This window comes from Patagioenas fasciata, chromosome 8 (assembly GCF_037038585.1).
Source record: "Patagioenas fasciata isolate bPatFas1 chromosome 8, bPatFas1.hap1, whole genome shotgun sequence".
NCBI classification, from domain to species: Eukaryota; Metazoa; Chordata; class Aves; order Columbiformes; family Columbidae; genus Patagioenas; species Patagioenas fasciata.
The window spans coordinates 7,344,368-7,363,908 of record NC_092527.1 but is presented as its reverse complement, the minus strand read 5'-3'; the positions used below and the strand labels follow the sequence as shown (position 1 = coordinate 7,363,908).

Genomic DNA, 19,541 nt, shown 5'->3' with positions numbered 1-19,541 from the left:
TGCATTCGCAGTCTCCTGGCAGGTGAGAAGTCCCCCCAGCCTATGTTACCCACTTTCTACTTCAGCTGAAAGCAGCCAAATTGCTGCCTAGACCAAAATTGGTTGCTGCTTTCAAATGGAATAAGGAGTCTGTTTGAAGGGAGCACTTAGAAGGGAGACACAAATCACCTCAGTGATATTCCACTTCACAGATTTATTTCCTCTGGTGAGTGAGATTCTAGTGAGGAACGGGCATGTGATGGGCTGCGTGTTTCAGGATTTTTCTAAATGGTTCTAGGGCTGCTTTTCCAGTTTGGGAACATGTGTGCATGTGTGTGTGTGTTAGAATAAATGCAAATGTTTCCATGATGATAAGTAAATATATAATGGAAAGACACTTTTCATGTGTTATCTAACCATACACGGATGAAAAGGAAATGAAAAAAACTCCAGGCAATGAAATTAATTATCTGGTGCTTTCTGGAGAGGCAACTGGAGTTCCTTCCCATTCCTAGCCAAAAATATGTGTTTATTAGATGGGTGATCAGATTGTCTGTGCAGCCTTGTTCGTGTGAAAGGGACATGGGGTAGCGGTGGAGGGAAAGGTTCGTTTCCTGGCTTATTTCTGTTATTGTGCACATTATTTGGTTCTTCCTGACAAATGCATGCAACTTTTTAGTTAAATTATCTGTAAGAGTAATGAGGGGAGGAAACGCTGGAGCTCCCAAGGGTCCGACCAACACAGCCAACTGTACTTCAAAATCCCAGCTGCATCAGGGCTGCCCGACGTGTGTGGCTGTTCTGGCTGCTGCCACCTCCTTCTCTCTTAGGATGTAAAGCAAACATCTCAACATTGGATGTCCGGGAGGAAACATGTATTTTATACTGTCGCAGTCCCTGCTTTTATGTCCTCAGCAGAAGTGGAGATTGCTGTTTGAGGAACCATTGGTAGGAGAGGGCACGCTGACCAAATGGGTTGAACATCAGCAAGAATTGCAAATAATCCCACCGACAGGAAGCCGTCGGGTGAGCACAGTGTCGTTGTCTTGTTCAGAACAGGGTGGGAGCAAAGACGGTTTCTAGTTTGGCTGTACGAGTTTTACTGTACTTCATGCACTGATTTTCTCCCATGCAGGATTATCTGGTGTTTTGAGTCCCTGCCACCACTTACAGGCTCAAAAGTTTCTTTGTAGAGCTGCTCATGGGGTTTTTCAGATTACCACAGCTTAATTTTGGAGAGGAAAATGCACTAATGCCCTGCATGTAGCAGTCGGTAGTGTTTTGGGATGAATGGTGGTCTGAAAGCATGAAGAAATGATTATTTATACTCGTGGTGTCTCCAAAGCCTCAGTGTGTAGATCGTTTCTTTTCAGAACCCTTCCATTTCTCCAGTGAATATCATCATCTGTTGTCAGTTGCTTGGTTTAGCTTTAACCTGGTATCACTTGAGCTATAAAATGCTTTAAGACGTTTGCCAGCCAGCCGGCTACTGAGCGTAGACAAGATAGATTGTTGTCATTGTTTTTAAATTTTGTCATTTAATCGTAAGAGTATGCTCACATTTAGAACTGTCAACAGGCAGCATTTCACCAACAAAATACAAAATTTGGGAAGTGTCTGGAGCAAGAAATGTTTCCTTCCCATTCTTAGCCAAAAATATGTGTTTCTTAGACAGGTGATCAGATTGTCTGTGCAGCCTCATGCTCTGATTGACACACTGCAATGAACCCTGGCAATGCGGTATTCACTCTCCAGTGAATTAGCATGGCTAGGAAAGGATGTCATTGTGTCTGATCAGTGTAAATTAAGGACCTCCTTAATGGAAAATAGCCCAGTACCCATCATGTGGTCACTTACATTTTCCTGGTCTTAATACCAGTAGGGTCTTGGTGTTTCAGTCTGTTTGGGGCCAGGTGAATATCTCATTGCTGCTCACTGTAAAGCAAAGATGACTGGCAAGAACAGGAATACGAGGCTTGAATAATTTATAGCTCCGTGCATACATTTAAACACAAACTAGGAGAAAAATAACTAAGATGAACTCTTTCCATTCTTGTGAAATCACCCTTCTGTAGCCTCAGCTTTTCTGTGGCAGATGGAAGAACATAACCATAAATATGTTTGCAGAAGACACTGAAGTATTTATGTGGCATCGCACGCGCACCCAGCAGCAACTTCCTTTCAACAAGAAACGCAGATGAGAGCTGTCTGCAAACGTTCTATGGAGATGAAATTCCATAGACCACTTTAAACCCTAATTTTGCATGCGATAAAAGCTCCCCGTAGCAGATGGAAGCATTAACTGTGTTTTGGAAAGGATGCTTGTCTGAGACTACTGATGACTCCTCAGCTGGCAGCATCTCTGTCCCACAAAGGTACCATCTAAGCCCTGCCCCGCCTGACAGATAAGCCTCCAGGATTTTGCATATCTCATCCAAAGCAACCATGAGCCTCCTGTTTCTCTTGTGCAAAAGCTGGAGGTGGACACCCAACCATTTTGTATAAAAAGGGATCCTAAGTGAAAAGCTTTGTATAATGATATAGGAGGAAGATAATTAAATAGGTCTGGATGGTGCTGCCAAAGAAAAGTGGCTTTGTCTCCTGAGACTATGGGAGAGTGCTGGGATTTCACATCTCAGGCACGATGAGCTTTGGTTCCCTTCTGCCCATATTTGAGGAGTTGTGCCTGTATCAAACACACTTGAAGTCCTTCTCATGCTTACTGAATCCCTGGATGTTTTAGATCGTTTTGGGGATCCAACAAGTATTTGAATGAGCAGTTGTCTCAGGGTGTATAATGATAGGCTGGAGAACGCCAGGGATGGGTATGAGCAACATACTGAAAGTAAATTACCCCTCTTCTTCAGTCTGTCACCAGTGGTGGAAAAATGTAAATAATGTGTCCATGCACTGGGATTTTCAGGGGTTGCAGAAACCTAATGCCTTGCACTGCAAATTAGGGAGTTAAGGGGCTAGGGGAGCTAATACACGTGTGTCTAAGGCAAATAAACAAATGAAGCCCCTTGTTTATAACCATCACTACATCTTGTCTCTCTCTCCTGATCAGGCTGTAGAGAAAATTGGCATCGGATCATTCAGGCCGATGGACTTGGAAAGGGGTAGGACTGTTGAATTGCATCTGTGGTGGACAGCAGGCACCACTGCTCTTATAGCCACAGGCCATCTCCCCTTTTGCTTGCCTCTGCCCAAAAGCTGTAGTTGATGTGTGTTGCTTGGCCCGAGTCCCCCCGTGCCATGCGAGGCCAGAGAGAAATCGCTGTGCTGAGGTGCGGTGTCAGAGAGGGGACGCTTTGCAGCAGGCTCGTGGAGTCCGGGTGTCTGCTCTTCCTCACAATTCATCTCGCTCTTCCTCGTTGCAAATGCAGGCGCTCCTTTGGCTGTTCATGAAGGGCCGGCAGCCGAGGGTCCAGACGGCGTTGAACACGGTGTCTGCGACAGATTCGCAAGCTGCAGCGGAGGAAAAGATCAGGGAGGTGAGTAACAGGCACTTGGGGCTGTCTGAGGGCTGGGTGGAAGCCCTCTAGCCTGAGCCCTGCACTGACTTGTGTGGTATTTGCAGTTGGAAGCGTGGGTGTTGCGGTTTTTCTAAATCCAGAGGTTCCCTTCTGCTGAACGGAGGGCTCTCTTCTCCCTAGGGTGGCACCAATCTGGCACTAACTTCCCTCTCCCTAACCCCCCTCCTTTCTAGCCTCTCTCAGGCTTTTCTCATTGATGGACCATGTGCGGCACTGCAAATAGCACTGTTTAACAAGTAGGTGTCCCAGCAGACCTCCATGATACTGCCTTTCCTGGCTCCTTCTCCCCTCCGTTGCCTATAGCCACTACTAACCAAGCTTTCCTGCTTTTTTGGGAGGTACAATGCCAGCTGCCAGCCAGCATGAAAAATCCTACTGCAGCTGCAACAGTGGAGCTGTTATGGTCTGCCTTACTACTAGCCCCTTCTCTTCCCCAAAATAAGCCCAAAACAGCTTGCCATTAAAAAAATGGGCTAAGGCTAGGTCTTTTAGAGCTTACTCACTGGCACTAATATCGACTGCTCTATGTGTAATAGATTTGGGAAGGTCTTTGGGACTGTCTCCTCTCATCTTGGCCTCTCTGAGCAACTCACTCTGCTTCTGCTGCTTTGGGAGTCTGCTCAGTTGGAGAGGTGGCAGCATGTCAGTGGGAAAACTGAGGCTTTGCTGCAGCTGGGATGTTTGTGCCCACGTGAAGGGAGTGCAGCTGCTCTTCCCCTGCCTGCTGTCTCTGAACTCCCACTGACTCAGGGGAAGGAATCCCAGAGAAGAGCTGGGATGGTGGCGGAGAACTGTGTGACAGGAGCTCCTCGGAGCAGCAGGTACAGAGCACAAGGCGAGAGGAGGCAGAACAAGGGGAGGAGAGGATGGCTCAGATGTTTGTTCATGTTAGCAACACTCGTGCTTCCTGAGACAACCAAGAGATGCTGGAGGAATCTAGTCCTGCTTGACTGTAGCCAGGGGTGGCTTGGCTCAGCCAAGGAGAGTGGGCCTGTGGATAAGGATGACCATAAAAGATTGGCTGTACTTGGCCTGTAGTACTTGTATCTCAGGCCGCATCTTTGTTTTGTCTTGGTGGCCTGGACACTCTTTCACAGAGGTTACCAAACGCAGCCTTTACCAAAAAGCTCTTCTCAAACTTGTAGACTGAGGCTTTAAACTTAGGCAAAACCAGGGTGGCTCTTGAACTGCTGACATGTCACTAGATCTTTGTCAGCACAGGGGCCCCTGAGCCATCCAGACCTCCCTACAGCGGCTCAGCCACCACCCATGCTGTGGTGTGTCCCTGCTGCCATCGTCATCTCTTACCTGTGAACCAGCTCTCAGACAGCCCCTGTCCTTGGCTCTCCCAGTTTGTTGGCCCTTGGCCATGTACAGGTTTCAGCGTGTAGCTTACTGGCTCTGGAAGGGTTTTTGATCTCCTGTGAAAGAGTTTGAACTCTCACAGCAGGCATCCAAAGGTTGAAGGAATTGCTTCCAGGGTTTTGTTTTGTTGGTTCTTTTTCCTTCTTTGCACATGTGTTTTGTAATGTTTTCCAAATGTAAATAATTCTAGGTGTCCGGTCTTGGGACAGAAGAGTGTGTGTGTGCAGATCTCAGAACCATGTGTTCTCACTCAGCTCATCTGTGACAAGCACAGGACAGATGCGCTGCTCCCTACTGCAGACTTTTGTTTCTTTTGGCAAGGAAAAGGGCTGCCTGCCCTCCCTCACCTCCCTGTTCCCTCCACAGGGGCTGCGAGCCAGGAAGCCTACCTTCCACCTTGGAGACAAACCCGAGGCTGCGCTTGAGGTCGGAGCAGATGGAGTGGAGGCACCAGCGGAACTTGGCGTCGCACCGGTATTTGTTGGCCCCGCAGGTGTCGTAACAAATATCCAGCTGGTTACAGCACTTGGTCATGGCAGGGATGCCCAAATCTAGCTGGGGAGAGAAAAGAAGTGTCCCATGGCTGCCTCCTGGCCTCAGGCTCAAACAGCTGCAACTGGGTGAGGTTTTGCAGAGCGCAGCTGGCTTCTTTTCCAGAAGCTACCCCCAACAGCTGGGGCAGGAGGAGAGAAAACATGCTTTTCCCTTACCATGTAAAGAAAGTGGTGACATTAATACAGGACAGACCACATTCGCTTCTCTTCTGTCTGTCACCTCTGGCAGGGAGATGGGGAACAGGCCCTCCATGACCATTTGCTGGTTCTCATTTGGCAGAGCTCACTGGAGAGCGTCCTGTCCTTGCCAGCAGTGGCAAAGGCCCCTTTTCTCTTTCCTCCTTTTCCCCCAACCTGACAAGTCCCACTTTTTTGGCCTAATAAATCTGCTACAAGTGTTATCAATGCCTAATTTTTCACAGATGCACTTGCAAGGCCAAGCACAAATACAGCTCGGGCAGGGAAGTTGTGCTCGCTTAGAGGTGCTATGGGGGTGATGGGGCAGAAGGCCTGTCGACCGGACAGACTGGACTCATTGGTTTGTTGTAAATTCTTCCTCTTTTTGGCCTTTCTCGTGTAGTATGTAGGAGACGAATTGTTTCTTCATTGCGCTCAGCGCTCATGACTGCCTGCATAAGGAGGAGGGACCACAGAAATGCTCACAAGGTTTGCAATGAAATGTAGTTTCAGGAATTACTCTAACATGAAAAATGGGCTGTAAAGAGAGGGTTTTTCAGAGCCTAAGTGCTGCAGGCCTCATGGGCAGCAGTAATGCATGAGCTAAATAGTAATTCTTGCTCGTAGAGCCTCATGGGAGTGCTTTTCCTGGTGATTCTGATATTAATTGCTTTTAAAATAACAAGTGGGTGCAGTAATAAACCCCACAGGTTTATTTCAGTCCTTGGCAAAGGCAAAAGGCATGGGAGGGGATGAAGGGCCAGGTATGGAGAATGCATTCAAGTATTGCTGTTTGCACATCATGCTCTGTCATTGAGCTGCCCAGTGTTGAACGTGCTCCCTGTTCTATCACAAGGGCACGGGATTGCTCAAGGCCTTGATAAAATACATTTCTCCATATGGTGCTCTGCTTGGCCGGGTACCCCCTTTTCTTAAGCGATATTTCCTGGCTTTTCCAGAGCTCTGGCTTCAGCTACCAAGAGAAGCCGTCACACAGTCACTGTGTAGCCTTTTCCCTCCCCAATATTATGAGGTGGTTGCTGTGGTTAGAGAACCGCATCGTTTGGGAATGGGGGCTGCGGCAGTACATACACTTTCAGGTACCTTGAGCCCCAGAAAATAGGAGCTACAGCCGTTGGGTTCTTGGGGTTTGTAGTGAGGTCGCGGCATTGGAGCCTTCCCTGAGAAAGAAAGGAAAAATGTTAGGAACACCATTCTTCCCGAGAGTAGCACCAAAAAGCAAGGAGTGACAGGCAGCTCCCCTTTGGCCTGCATCTCCAAACACTTCATTCTCCTCCAGGAGATGCAAGGAGTGAAGGAAAGGTGCTAGCACTGGCTGAGGCTGCTCTCAGCTCACTCCTGGCGAGGCTCAGCAGCCTGGCTTAGCTTGTATTTCCTCTGGCATGGCTACTGGAGCACTGGGTTGTGCGTAAGTTGGGTCCCCAGTGCTTCTCAAATGTATAAAATGGTCTGAGTTCAGTCCCTAGGTCTGAGACTCTCCCCAGCTCTTAAAAATGGGCAAGTCCCTCTCTGCAGCATTGGACTGTGTGGTTGAGCAGCCCTTCATGCTGTAGTTAGTGCCTCGGACCTCCCGAATCTCCTAGGAGCTTTTTCACGTGCTTCCTGAGAGCTCCGCACAACCGGGATCTCCTTGGCTGGGTTTTAAACTCCTCCAAGAAACCACCAGCTAACCCACTAGCTTAGCAAGGGCATTTCTTTCTATCCTCAGTTCATTCTCAGAGTGTTGGTGAGGTATGGATCTCTGCAAAATTGTGCTAGACCGTGCGTGTCTGACATTGCTCGGAGCAGGAGGTCGTCTTGGTCCGTGTTCTGCAGGTGGTGATGCACTGCCACATTTTACAAATAATTTCTGTCCCTTTTTCTCTGCTCTCCCCAAGTGTGCTTCTTAGGCACAGAGGAGCAAGAATTTCCTTTGTGAATAGTTATCCAGTGTAGAAAGAGTCCAGCAGATGGCTGGCGATCAGCAGCAATTTCTTCTACTTTACTTGGCTTGACTCAGCTGTGCGAGGAGCTTGTTTAAAGGTGGAAGAGGATTCTCCACCGGAGAAGTCACGGAGACCAGCCCGGCATAGAGTCAGCTTTCTCTCTACTGTCTCTTGGTTTGTGTTCAGTGCTGGTTCTGCTCTGGCCCAACTGGGTTTACAAAAGGAAGATCTCGGCTGCAAAACGAGGTGTTAAAACAAGACCTTTGAACTCTGCTCTGGGGAACCTTTGTAAGCTGTGTGAATGTTCCAACCAAAAAAATGTGTGAGTTGAGCCTTCTCTAAGCCCATCACCTCTAGGGTTAAGTTTCTGCTTCCCTGAGCACTGCTAGAGAATTTATATAGACATAAAAATAGATCTAATTTAGCCCTTCAGGCAGGGTTGGGTTCTTATAAACACTTCCACTGTTTTCTTGTCAGCACTGTTAATTTTTCAGGACACTCTTTTCTGTCAAGGTACCTAAAGTACCAGTGGTTAATATAACCACAGATCTGCTGTGTTCTTGAGAAGCCCTCACAGGCAAACGCCTCAAAAGGCCTGACGTAGGAATGTTCCCATCACCTTCTAAATTAAAAAATTGCCAGAGAGGTTTTGTTTAAACAACAGATTTGCAAGAAATAAACAACAAACTGAAATCCCATCCAGCTGTGAGATGCTAATAGCCAATTTTCTTCAAGCCTACAGAAATGCACTGTGCACCAAGGATTTAACTGTCTGCAAGCCAAGATAAAGCCTCTAGTTGATGTTACCACCAGGTGATGGCATTTCTCTGGGAAAGGGTTTCTCAGTACAGCAGTTACTACTGTGTTTCTACCTTTTTTGGCCCCTTTTGAATAGGTCAGATCTGCTCCAGATGTAATATTTTAGTGCAGAAAGCATTGTTATTTAGAGCAGGTAGACAAAGGGCACAAATCAGTTGGTTGCAGCACGCCATCGTTATAGGATTATCTTCGCACCAAAACATAGCTCAAGTCCGTTGGGTTACGCTGATGCGAGGTAAGTTCTGAGCTCACAACACATTGCACATTATGCTATTTTCATGTTTATGCTATTGAGAGAAGGAATTATGTCTATATATGGGCTGAATCTATATAACCCAAGGCTCACGTGCGATACAATGAGCACCCAGGTCTGAGTGCAGTGTACAGTCTAGTTGTTCTTTTGGAAGGGGATGAGCATTGGGACTCAGAATTTAAATGTTCCTGAACTGAGGGATGAGGCAGAGGAAAGTTCAAAATCCAAAGTGGATTTTGCAGGATGGGGTCAAGTTTTAATGACTTGCTTGTAATATTGACAATTAAGTTATGTTCCTGCAGCATATTGTCAATTAATGGGATAAGGTGGCAAGCCGCAGTAGAAGTGAGACTGCCTGGGGATATGGAGATAGCTGAGTTTCCAGAGAAAACTGTTAAGCCGAAGTTACAGCTATTATAATGTCTTAGAAAGTTGTCCCGAGGAAACAAAAATCTGACTTGAGAATTGTGGTGACCAACAAAACATTGAACTGCCTTCAAGATGAGCCCTTGCAGGAAACCTGCCCCCTCCTCTCTGTAAAACAAAGCTTAATCATTTGTAAAGTGCCCCTTTGTGAACTCTTTCTCAGCAGATAAAGTCTGAGACACCAAAGTTAACCTCTCTCCTACCTCTTGTTTTCTAGCTAACAGGAAAACAAAAGCAAAACAGAAATAATCAGTGTTCCTGACTCTCCATGGGCCTCCACTCCGTGCTCTCGTCATCATTCGTTGCTTGCTCTTCATTATGGACAGGTCTGCGACAGGGAAGGGACTTGGAGGGTCACTCTGGCTGTTTTCTAGTGGCGTTTCACCAGGGGCCTGTTGCGGTCTGTGTGGTTGCTGCAGGCCATCGCTGGGGGACACCAAAGACAGCTGCCAGCACAGCGGGCCCTGCCCAGCCCCACGCTGAGGAGTGATGCTGATGCATAGAAGCATCGCTGAGGAAGCCTGTTCTTGGGAAAAAGATCTGTTTCAGGGCACTGCCTCGTTGGCACGGCCTTAGAGGAGAGAGAAGTTGAGTTTATAATGGGAAGCACGTTTCCCTAATGCATTTTAATATCTCCAGGCTGTTGTAGCTGTGCCAAGAGACTGGAAAATGGCCAGCTGGCTGGAACAGCTGCTGGCGATGCAGGAGGTCTCAGGCACTGCGGTACTGGTACACTGGCAGCGGGAAGTGAATGTATTGGTGGGTGAATAGATGATCTTGGGGCTCTTTGCTGTTTTGAGTGGTCCATTGTTACTACTGCACCGCAGGCTTTGAGCAGATCTTGCTGCACATACCACAGCCTTCTAGCACTATGTGGAGAGTCTGGCTTTAAAGGCTCTTTTCCCACAGCCTGGATGTTCCTCCTCATCGTAACACCCTCCCCTCCCCCCCTGCCCAGGACCAAATGTTGGGCAAAACTTTGAAGTCCTGCCTGGCCAGACAGCTGAAGGAAGCTATCAAGAGATTTACTTCCAGTTCAGGCTGTTTCCCCCCGACAAAGATGCCAAGAAAGAGATTTTGTGAGGAGAAGGAGATATTTGCCAGCAAATGCGAGTGTAACCCTAATGTCCTGGTTTAAGGGAGTAATCCATCAAGTTGTTTGTTTTCAGACCTCACTAGCTGCTGAAAAACCAAGAGGAGAGTCCTAGAGCCAGAACAGCCAAGTGCTACGTGCTCAACTGAAGATGGATGTGGCAATCACAGGTGAGTCCTGACCTTTATCGTGGCAAAATAAGCTATTATCGGTGTCTCTTGACTGAAATGAAAGGGAGTAGAAAGCATAATTTTTCTTTGTGCCTGGGGAAAAAGCAATTGGCCCCTGATTCAGCAGGAAGATGATGAAGATGGTTTGTGTTTGTTGTTCTGAGCACAGACTGGGTCTCACCGGTTTGGGATCATCGCTACGTCCCCTCCACTTGCAGTTTGCAGTGTCTGTGCTAGAGACCAGCATGAACAAATGGTCCTGGAAGGGTCCAGAAAGACTCTTGGAGGCAGGTGGGCAACTTTTCAATAGTTTACTCCTCCAGCCAGTGGTTAATGAGTTGTTCAGCAGAGGATGAGAACAGGGCTAACAACGTGCTCGTTTGTTTTCCATTCTAGGTAAAACATTTCTTCAGTAAGATGCGGGATGCTCTCAGGGAGCAGGCAAGTGTTTGCACCGCTCCATGGAGATGCTTTTTCCCCTGCCCAGAGTGCAGGATCAGGGAGAGTCCTGGCCTCGGGATGTGCCCAAGAGCAATGACTTCTCCAGGACTTGGTGAGTCCTCAGGCTCCCTGAAACGAGCTCTGAATATCAGCCTGGCTTGCTGCTCCCTGTTTGCTGTTAGCATGGGGCCTGGGGAGCAGAGCTGGCAGGAGCGGGAGGACAGATGTATAAACATCGTTTAGAAACAAACCAAAACAAACTGAACAACTTTAAGGCTGATTTAAAACTCTCCTTGTGGCCCCACTTTGGCTAAGGGTGGCCCACCTGCCCTCTTGCCCTGACAGGGAGCTGGGGTCCCGGCCCTGCAGCATCTGTTGCCCCCGACACCCTCGCTGCTGGCCGAGGCAGGGTGGGAGATGCTTCTTCCCCCCGGCTGCGTCTCTCGGGGAGCATTTACAGACAGCCCTGTGCAGGCTGGAGAGGAATAGCGTGCAGCCCGTGTTTGGGAGGAAATGTGATGTCTGCAGACTGCACCTGAGTCGGTGGGATCTCTCCAGAGCATGGAGTCTGTGTCTATGAAGAGGAAGGAGAGGGGTCGAAATTGCCTCCCTGCTCACCAGCATCTTGCCCAGGCTGGCACTAGGGACATGGGATGAAGGTGGTGGGAAAAGGGCTGACTGGCAGTTGTGGCTGGGCAAGCTGAGGTGACGGAGGACGGTTGTTGCTGAGGGGGCGGTTGTGGGAGGCCGGGGAGAGGACACAGTCTGTAGGAAACCTCCTTGCTGTTCCCAAACAGGTTGTTTCAGCAGGAATCCTGCTGGTGGCTGGTGCTGCTGGTGCCTCTGCCTGCTCAGCACTCCCCAGAGCTCTGCACACCCAGTCCCCTGCCCTGCCTGCTCCCCCTGAGATGTCACCCCCTTTGTCCTGCTCCCAGAACAAACCAAACCCTTCTTTTTTAGTAAAATCACTCTAAAGTCCAGGCAAGTGGCAGCTGCCTCATTCTACCTTGAGTACTAAAGGTTCCTCCGTGGTGACCGCTCGTGTACCTTGCTGTTATCTCCCCACTTCTGGCCCATGCTGTTAGCCAACTGCTGAATAATGACACTCCGAAGGTTGCTGAGATTAGGGCTGCTGGTGACACAACCCCCTCTGAGTCAGATTCGCAGGGCCTGCAAACCTGTTCTCCCCTCCAGGGCCTCGCTGCCCACCCTGCTCCTTCTCTGCAGGGCTCCAGGCAGCCTGATCACCTCTGTGCCCTTCCTGTAAAACCCGCATCCTCTCCACTTGTCCCCTTGCACACAGAGCATTGGCTTCAAGATCAGTCTGAGAGGAAAACAGGAGGGTTTGGTGTGCCTGTGTTGGCACTACCAGAGGAGTTGTGTGACTTTTTGGTGCCGAGCAGCGCAGGGGTCAGGTCACGGATAGGAGCTGGTTGTGGTCTTGGGGAAGGAAAGTGCTGTGAGTTTCCACACGAGAGGGAAAGAGGGGAAAGGGCGAGGAGAGGGGTGGCAGCAGGAGTGAGGTTCACTTACCATATCGACATCTGTACTGACAAACGCCGTTTTTTCCCCCAAGCAGCTCCAAGAAGGAGTCGAAGTAGCTGTTGACTGTTTCAAAGCTGTCCCGGATGGTCTCGATGCCCCAGTCTGAATAGGGTGACTCTGCTCGGGGAGCTTGGTGGACTGTGTTCTCCTGTGTCGTTTCCTCGGTGCATTGCCTCAAGCCCAGCGTCAGGCACAGAACCGCTGCCTGGAAAAGCAGCCGCATGCTGCAGTCGAGATCCAGGCCCCAGAGCCCCCGTCCAGGCAGATGTGCAGGCAGGGAGGAGGGGGACCGAGCCGTTGTGCGTAGGAGGCAGGTGAGTTCCCGTCTCCCCTGGACTTTAAACACTGCTGAGGGACCCAGCATGAGGTCACCGCAATCAGAGTGCAAAGTGCACAGCGGAGATCTGGACCAAGTTCGCCTCACAGAGAAACACCAGGGTTTGCATTTGCACAATCCTGCTGGAGTGGGCTCAGCCCCTGCCGCACTGGGGCTTCAGCCTCCCGCAAAGGGACTGGTCCCTGGGGTGCTGAGCAGGGCCTGGCTGGGTTGTGTGGCACACGGGGGACCCTCCACCTGCCCCACCGGCACCACACGGGCTGCCCCTCTCCCTCCCCAACCTGCTGGGAGATCAAGAGTATCTCCTTGTCCAGAATTTCTGCTGCTCAGGTAATGGGAGTAATGGATCATGAGCAGCCTGAGGATAAGGAGCACCCCTTGCCTTCTTCCTAGGCATGTAATGGGGTGGGATGAGACATCCACCCAGCCTGGGTGCTGTGAGGCATCACTCCTCACAAAACCTGCAGCACCCCAGGGCTGACACCCCCAGAACAGGCTGCCTGGCAGGGACGTGCCTGGGACAGAAACAGGTGGCAGGGAGCACCCTGTCCTGCTCTGGCTTGAGGGTGCTGGTGGGCATCGTGGGTGTTGCTGCTGCAAGTCTGGGTCTAGAAACACAGCATTTGGGGCAAACCCTTGGTGAGTCCCCTCCAGTTAGAGGATCAATGATATAGATTAATATTGGCCTATGATGGGAGTCCCGAAGGCTGATGTTAGATGGCTGGTTGTTGCTATTGTTGTGTGACAACAAAAAAAAAAAAAAGAACAAACACCAACAGCAAAAGACAGCGCAAACTACTGATCAAGAATAGAGAAGGGAAACGGCATGGGAAGGCTCTGGCTGCTCTTGGAAAGCTTTATGGATGTGCTGCAGCACAACACCGCCCCTCTGAAAGAGCAGATGGACTGATGTCTGTGGACTCCAGTGGCCAGCTTCAGCAGCCATTTCTGTTTGACTGGCCAGGCTGTTGAGCAGAGACTCTCCAGGGACAAAGAGGAGACAGGCAGTGGGTCTTTCAAATGCATAGCAAACGTAAGTGCAAATTCTGACGTTTTATTGTTTTGCAGGAGACTCAGCCCTGCCGCGTTGGTACTTCTGGAACTCCAGAGCTCTGCAGCGCCCGAGTGCCTGAGCCTTGCTGCATATGGGCCTACGTCCTGTGCTCCCGATGTGGGGTGAGGAGGAGGGACCACAGCTGAGTCTTGGCTTCTCCAACAGGTGAGTCAAAGAAGTGGGGAGGAGAAGCAAACAAGCCGGGGCAAGCTGCTGCCTTTGTGTTCCATCTGTTCTTGTGCCCACCGCTGACCACGTTCGTGCTCAGTGCCCCTCAGAAGGGGGCGTGGGGGCTCCTCATGTTGGCATGCAGAGGTGATTTGGTTGTACAGACACAGCTGATGCCTGTGTGGTGCCTCTCTAAACACTGTTCCATAGCCGGAGCTGCTGTCCCAGCCCACAGGAGGACGCTGAGTTACAGCGTGCAGGACGTCCCAAGGGATCCTCAAACAAGCGCTGGTTTTTGGGAGATAAACCCAAAGAGAGAGGCAGACCCCATCAGTAAGGGAGGTTGGCAGTGCCTAAGCTGCAGATGAAGAGATGGAGCGCTGCAGTGCCTGATGAGAAATTAGGGTGATGTTTTGGGTTGAGCTAGAGGTGCCAGGTTGTTACTGGATGGTTCGTTCTCCCGAGCCTGAGAACCAGCAAGTCTGTGCCTCTGGTGAGCCTTTGTGGAACAGGGTGTCATCGCGGGCACAGAGCAGTGGAGACGCTCGTGAAGTGAGGGCTCCACTGTGAAAGCACTTCGCAGGGCAGGGCTGGAGAGCTTGGGCCTGTCAGTCGTGGGGGTAAATGGGTCGCTGTCCCTTGAATTTGTTGTCAAGGAGCCCCAGTAAAGGGAAATAAGGGTTCAGCAATCCCGTGCTCTGTCTCTGTTGGCTGAATCACTGCCCTGCGTGATGTGCTGGTTTGTGGCCCTAGTGCTCTCCACCCTCAGAAACGGCCCGGCAGCAGTTAATGTAAAAAAAAGAGCAAAATAGCTATTCAGAAATAGCTTGGAAACACAGCGTAAAACCCCTGGGTGGCTGTACTTGGTGCCACGCTTTTTTGCGGAGCCTTTTAGGGTTGCTCTGGAGGCACTTCCAGAACGCGGCTTTTCTTCGTCATCCCGTAGTCCCTGGTGGCTCATCCATGTGCTGCTGAACGTGGACAGACGGAAAAAATGCTGGCGGGACTGCAGAGGGTGCAAAATGCCTGTTGCATGAGTTGTCCATGCTGCGCCAGGCGGGACATGCAGCCTGCAGGGGACTGTTTGCAAAATCAGTCAGAATTACAATAGTTAGGAAAGTGGAAAAGGGCGGGGGGAGCACCTGGCAAAGCGCAGAGCCTGGGAAAGAGGAGTTGGAAACTTCCCTGCAAATTCATCACTTGTTGTGTCAAAGCAAAAGTTTGTGAATGAAAAAGCAATCTTTAGGTGCTCTCCCAAAATGTGGCAGCCCCTTTTCCCTGCCCTGGGGATGCGCCATCCTCTTTCCTTAGTGCTGCTTCTTTCCATCCCCCCGCCGATTCGTCTCCAGATACATTTTCAGTCCAGCTGCAAGAAGCTTGGTTGCACCCGAACTTCGCGATCCGAAGACCAGGAAACATGGAGGATTGAGTAAAACTAACAAACGCTACTGTCCCGTTCCAACAGATGGGGTGAGTTAACTCTAGACGTGACACGCGCCCTGACTCAACAGATGAGACCACGTGTGAGTTAACTCTGGGTTAATTCTGCGCGGTTATGTGAAGTGAATGACAGACAATCACCTCCGGGGTCCAATTCAATTGTGAGTTTTACTAAAGGTACTTGTTGAAATATTGGTTACAGCGAATGGTGACTTGGCAAAGGTATAACAGAACTTATCAACACATTAATAGCACAAGTCCTACTACGAGCAGTATATTGGTAACCATCGGTAGCTATAATATGAAATTTAACCAGAAATCAACAGCAGAGCTTAAAGGTGGTGTTACCCTTATATGTTCAAAAGGGAAAGAGAGGAAGAAAGTGGTAGAGAAGGAAGGAAAACTAAGGTGAGAAAGAGAGTAATATGTATACGGAAGGAGAGACAAAGAAATGGGGGTATAGAAAAAAGAGGAGAAGGAAAGAGCGGAGAGAAAGGAAAAAAGAAAAGAGTGAGGGATCCAGTCTCTTATGGCCCCATGGTGTGGATGACAGGACTTGTACGATGATGTATGGCACTGGTGTTCCACGGCGAGGATGCTGGGGTCGGGAGCGCAGCATCCTCCGATGTCTGGTTCAGAGTGAGGGTCCTCACGGTGCTGGTATTCTCTGGGTGAGGCCGAGCTGATATTCCCTTGGTGAAGACTGGTGTTCCCTCCTGTGAGACTGGACAGGCCCTTAGGTGAGACTGGTATTCCCCCCCATGCTGTTTTAGGGTGAGCTTTTTATAGCTCCCAGAGTAGAGGAAAGTCTCGGGGCGGGGGGGAGGGGGGCAGAAGTGGTGATTGTCAAAGAGGGAAAGTCTGGACAAGTCCTGGACCACGTTGAGGGTCTCCCTTTGTGTTGTGCAGAAATCCAGGGGGAAATGGTGATTGCAAAAGATCATCAAGTTTCTACAAGCCCTGGGCCATGATAAAGGGGTCTCAACTTTTCCCCTTTGTTTGCCAGGCTGGGCATATCAGGAGATGGGGCTATGTGCCCTCCACCACATCCTCCATCTCCGGTCAGTTAGCCGGCCTGATCTGTGGCTCGTGAGCTCATCGTTGATATGAAGATCGCAGTTCCCCCTGCTCTGAATGTGTCTTCTTCTGGCTGAACTAGTCACAATGTTTTCAGCCATGATCCTTATCCATACTCAACAGCTACACAAAACCTCCCCCCACACACAGTTATCTCGGGGAATTGCTGCTCAACAGCTGCAGAAGTGAGGGCTCGGTGAAGCAGGTGTGCACAGCGGGTACCTGCAGCTTGTCTGACCCACCGCGGTTGCAGATACCCCCTCCCTGTGCCAATCTTTCTCTCGTTTAAGATTTGGGAGACACAGATGTTGTTTGCCACGACAGTGAACTCTTGATGACTGGTGTTTCTGAACCTCATCTTGACCTCGGGGTGAGCAGCTCCTGACTCTGTGCATTCATTTCTGACTCTGTAATGCTTAAATTTAGAGCAGCCCTTGGGCTGCAATGTGTCAGTCAGTCCCAGCGACACTGTCAGACTCTTGGCAGCTCCTGCAAACGGAGGCAGAGCTGACTACGTTTAAGCTCAGCCTAAAGTGGGGACGATAGGCACTTGTGGTTAAGGTTAGTGGGTAATCTGCAGTTGGTTCCAAGCCTGGTTTGGGAGCTGAGTGAGTCACTGGTTATTGGAACAGGAAATGTAGCTGGATGATGAAACGCCCGAGTCCCTCTCAGGCAGGTCGGAGTCCAGCGGCTGCAGGAAGGCGGGTGGGTGGTTAAGGTCCTTGAGGGAGCTGCACTCAAGTTCTTGCTCTGGTCCTGCATCTCGTCACATGAAGCCCCTGTGCTGCTGGCTTGGTAATACCAGCTCAATGGCCACATCTACCCAAAAGGGGCAGCCCCACTTCAGCCACTACCCACCTGGGGCGAGGAAACACCCCAAAAAGCTCAGAGGGTTGGAGTAAGCCCTGTCCTCTGAAAGGCCAGTGCCACTCAGCTGCTTGTGTTCTGGTGCTGGCCCAGCTTGCCGAGCGGGACACGGCAGCAGCGTAGCAGCTTGAGTGGGGTAGCCTGGGATGGAATCGATTCACATTTCCAAAATTAAAAAAATGCTGGTACACTTTAGCCGTATTTCCTATGCTGTGGCTGCCAAATCTGCAAGCACATGAGCTGCGTGGGGAAGGGGGAGGGCAGTTCTTCAGCCGCAAGCCAAGTGCTGTATCAGCAGCGCAAGGCTCCATTCCACAGGCAAAGGGATCAAGGCTTCTGACGAGCCCATGCTGTGCTTTTTCGCAGGTTCCTGATGCCCACAAATGAAGTATGAGCTCCACTGTTCTGAAAGAGTGAAACAGAGGAACAGCCATAGCGTATGAACTGCAGAAATCTTGATTGTGGAAGCCATCAACCAGACCTTCCTACAGGTAAGTGCTGTCTCCTGTCGTGCTGGGGGCGTCTTGTTGTAGGATGCTCTGATCATTCTTCCCCTCCCTAGAACTATGATCTCTTGGCTTCAGGAAATGGATGGATTTGTCATCCCTGGAGAAGGGTCTCTCAGCAGCTGCCCCTTTGCTGTGCCTGCTTTGAGTTTCAAGCCAGAAGCTCGTGCAGTTCCCATGTCACTGTTAAATCTCACACCAGCCACTGCCATAAATCAGCACGTTAGGCAGACAAGGGGCTGAGCCGCCCTCCTCCCTCCCAGCACGTCAGCTCCTTTTCGCCAGTTTTTGAGCACAACGTGCTTCCAGCCCGGGATTATCTGCCCACCGCTCCGCAGTTCATAGCATGGTGTGTTTCCAACTGAGATGCCAAGTTTGGGTCTGAGAACGTGTTTAATAGCAATTTGTGGTATGAGCATCTTCTGCACCTGCCTGCCTAGATGATGGAGTGAAACAAATGAGCTTGGTTTCCAGGAAACACATACGGTGATAAAAATCTCAGCCTGAGATCGGATTTACAACAGCCACATAGGAAGGGAGTTTAATGTGGAGGATTTTTCACTGCTAATGGCAGTGGCTTTTATTTTAAGCCCTTTTTTTTTTTTTTTACATTAAAATTTTTATTACAAAAGTCCTTAATAGTAAGGCAATTTCTCAATTGTCAGTCACTGTGAGCCAAATGGTTGTCAATACAGAACTAGATTCACACAGGAGCCCCGCTCTTGATCCAAAAGCCCTTTGAGAAACGCAGGCGTGAGGCAGCAAGCAGCAGCACCTGTGCAACCCCTCACAGTTAGCGTTGGGTGCACGGACAGGTGTGCACAGGAGAAAAGAGGAAATACAGATTGTCTGCAGTTAAAAAAATTAAGCTTACCCCTTCTCTTCTAGCAATCTGAACGCTTTGATCTGACGTGCCTCAGCAGACTTGAGCTTTAGTTTTGAGGGATTATCTTTTTTTTAAACTAAGTGAAATATTCCACTGTCACAAGGCAAACTATTTTTCTTCCCCCAAGACTTGCGAGTCATTGAGTAGTTCGGTGCTTTAAAAAGCCGTGCACTAACCCATTTTTACTGGCCGAGTGACGCCTCTTAGAGCCTGTCATTAAAATGCTGTTTAACTCTGGAAGGATGGGCAGTTGAGGGGAGGGAACTGTTGAGCAAACTTCCCCAACGTCTCTCAAGTTCACCTTTTGCTGTTGGTTGAACAGAGATGGGGAAAACAAAACAGCCCTCCATTGCTTAATAGCGCTGTGATTTCTCATTGCTGCGGCCATTCCTTTCTTCATTTGACATGTAAAGACCATACTGTTTTCTTCCACTACAGCAGTACCTAAAGCAGTCAGTAATATTTTTAGTTAATATTTAAATTTTACAGTTTTAAGCTTTCAATTATTTTAACGTGTCGTCAGTCCTCTGCTCACTTGAGGGGAAAAATAAAAGCTTTTCTGCAATAGCACAACGAGCTGCTGTTTTCTGAATGTGCTCATGGTAGCAACATGTTGATAAAAAGAATTATGCTTGTTAACTATGCAGGATTGGCTTTTCTAAAAGCATTTACAGATGCCCTGGAGCTACTGAGGGAAAATTAATGCCCCAAAGACTCCCAACACCACATTGTCCATCGTGTTCTTGTATTTGCAGGAAGCGGCCGGATGGACCTGCAGCCACAGTTACTTCTGGAGCTTAAGGAAGTAAAACAGATGGGAAAGAGAAAACCATGGTTAGCAATGGAGATGAACGACACCGCGTGAAGGGGAGAAAACTCAGGTCAGTATGGGGTTTTTTTTA

The 19,541-nt window shown here is 49.5% G+C and overlaps 1 protein-coding gene and 1 long non-coding RNA gene across 4 annotated transcripts; one reads left to right on the top strand and one right to left on the bottom strand.

Annotated features, from left to right (window-relative positions):
• Positions 1-1,497: 1,497 nt before the first annotated feature.
• Positions 1,498-12,527, bottom strand: PLA2G12B (phospholipase A2 group XIIB). 2 transcript variants are annotated; one of them, XM_065843627.2, is made up of 4 exons: positions 12,293-12,527; positions 6,704-6,792; positions 5,270-5,435; positions 1,498-3,447 (listed from the first exon to the last, which is right to left on the bottom strand). In XM_065843627.2, the coding sequence occupies exons 1-4, from the start codon at positions 12,525-12,527 to the stop codon at positions 3,329-3,331; spliced, it is 609 nt and encodes a 202-aa protein (XP_065699699.1). In that variant the 3' UTR covers positions 1,498-3,328. The 2 variants fall into 2 exon arrangements, with proteins under 2 accessions (XP_065699699.1, XP_065699700.1); XM_065843628.2 differs by having other exon boundaries at positions 6,716-6,792.
• LOC136104561 (uncharacterized) lies at positions 3,254-19,514 on the top strand. Of its 2 annotated transcripts, XR_010651780.2 has the most exons (10): positions 3,254-3,473; positions 5,247-9,381; positions 10,225-10,318; positions 10,488-10,609; positions 10,715-10,871; positions 12,339-12,618; positions 13,710-13,860; positions 15,213-15,333; positions 17,614-17,738; positions 19,395-19,514. It is a non-coding gene; the product is annotated as an uncharacterized lncRNA (long non-coding RNA). The 2 variants fall into 2 exon arrangements; XR_011740225.1 differs by lacking the exon at positions 15,213-15,333.
• Positions 19,515-19,541: the final 27 nt, after the last annotated feature.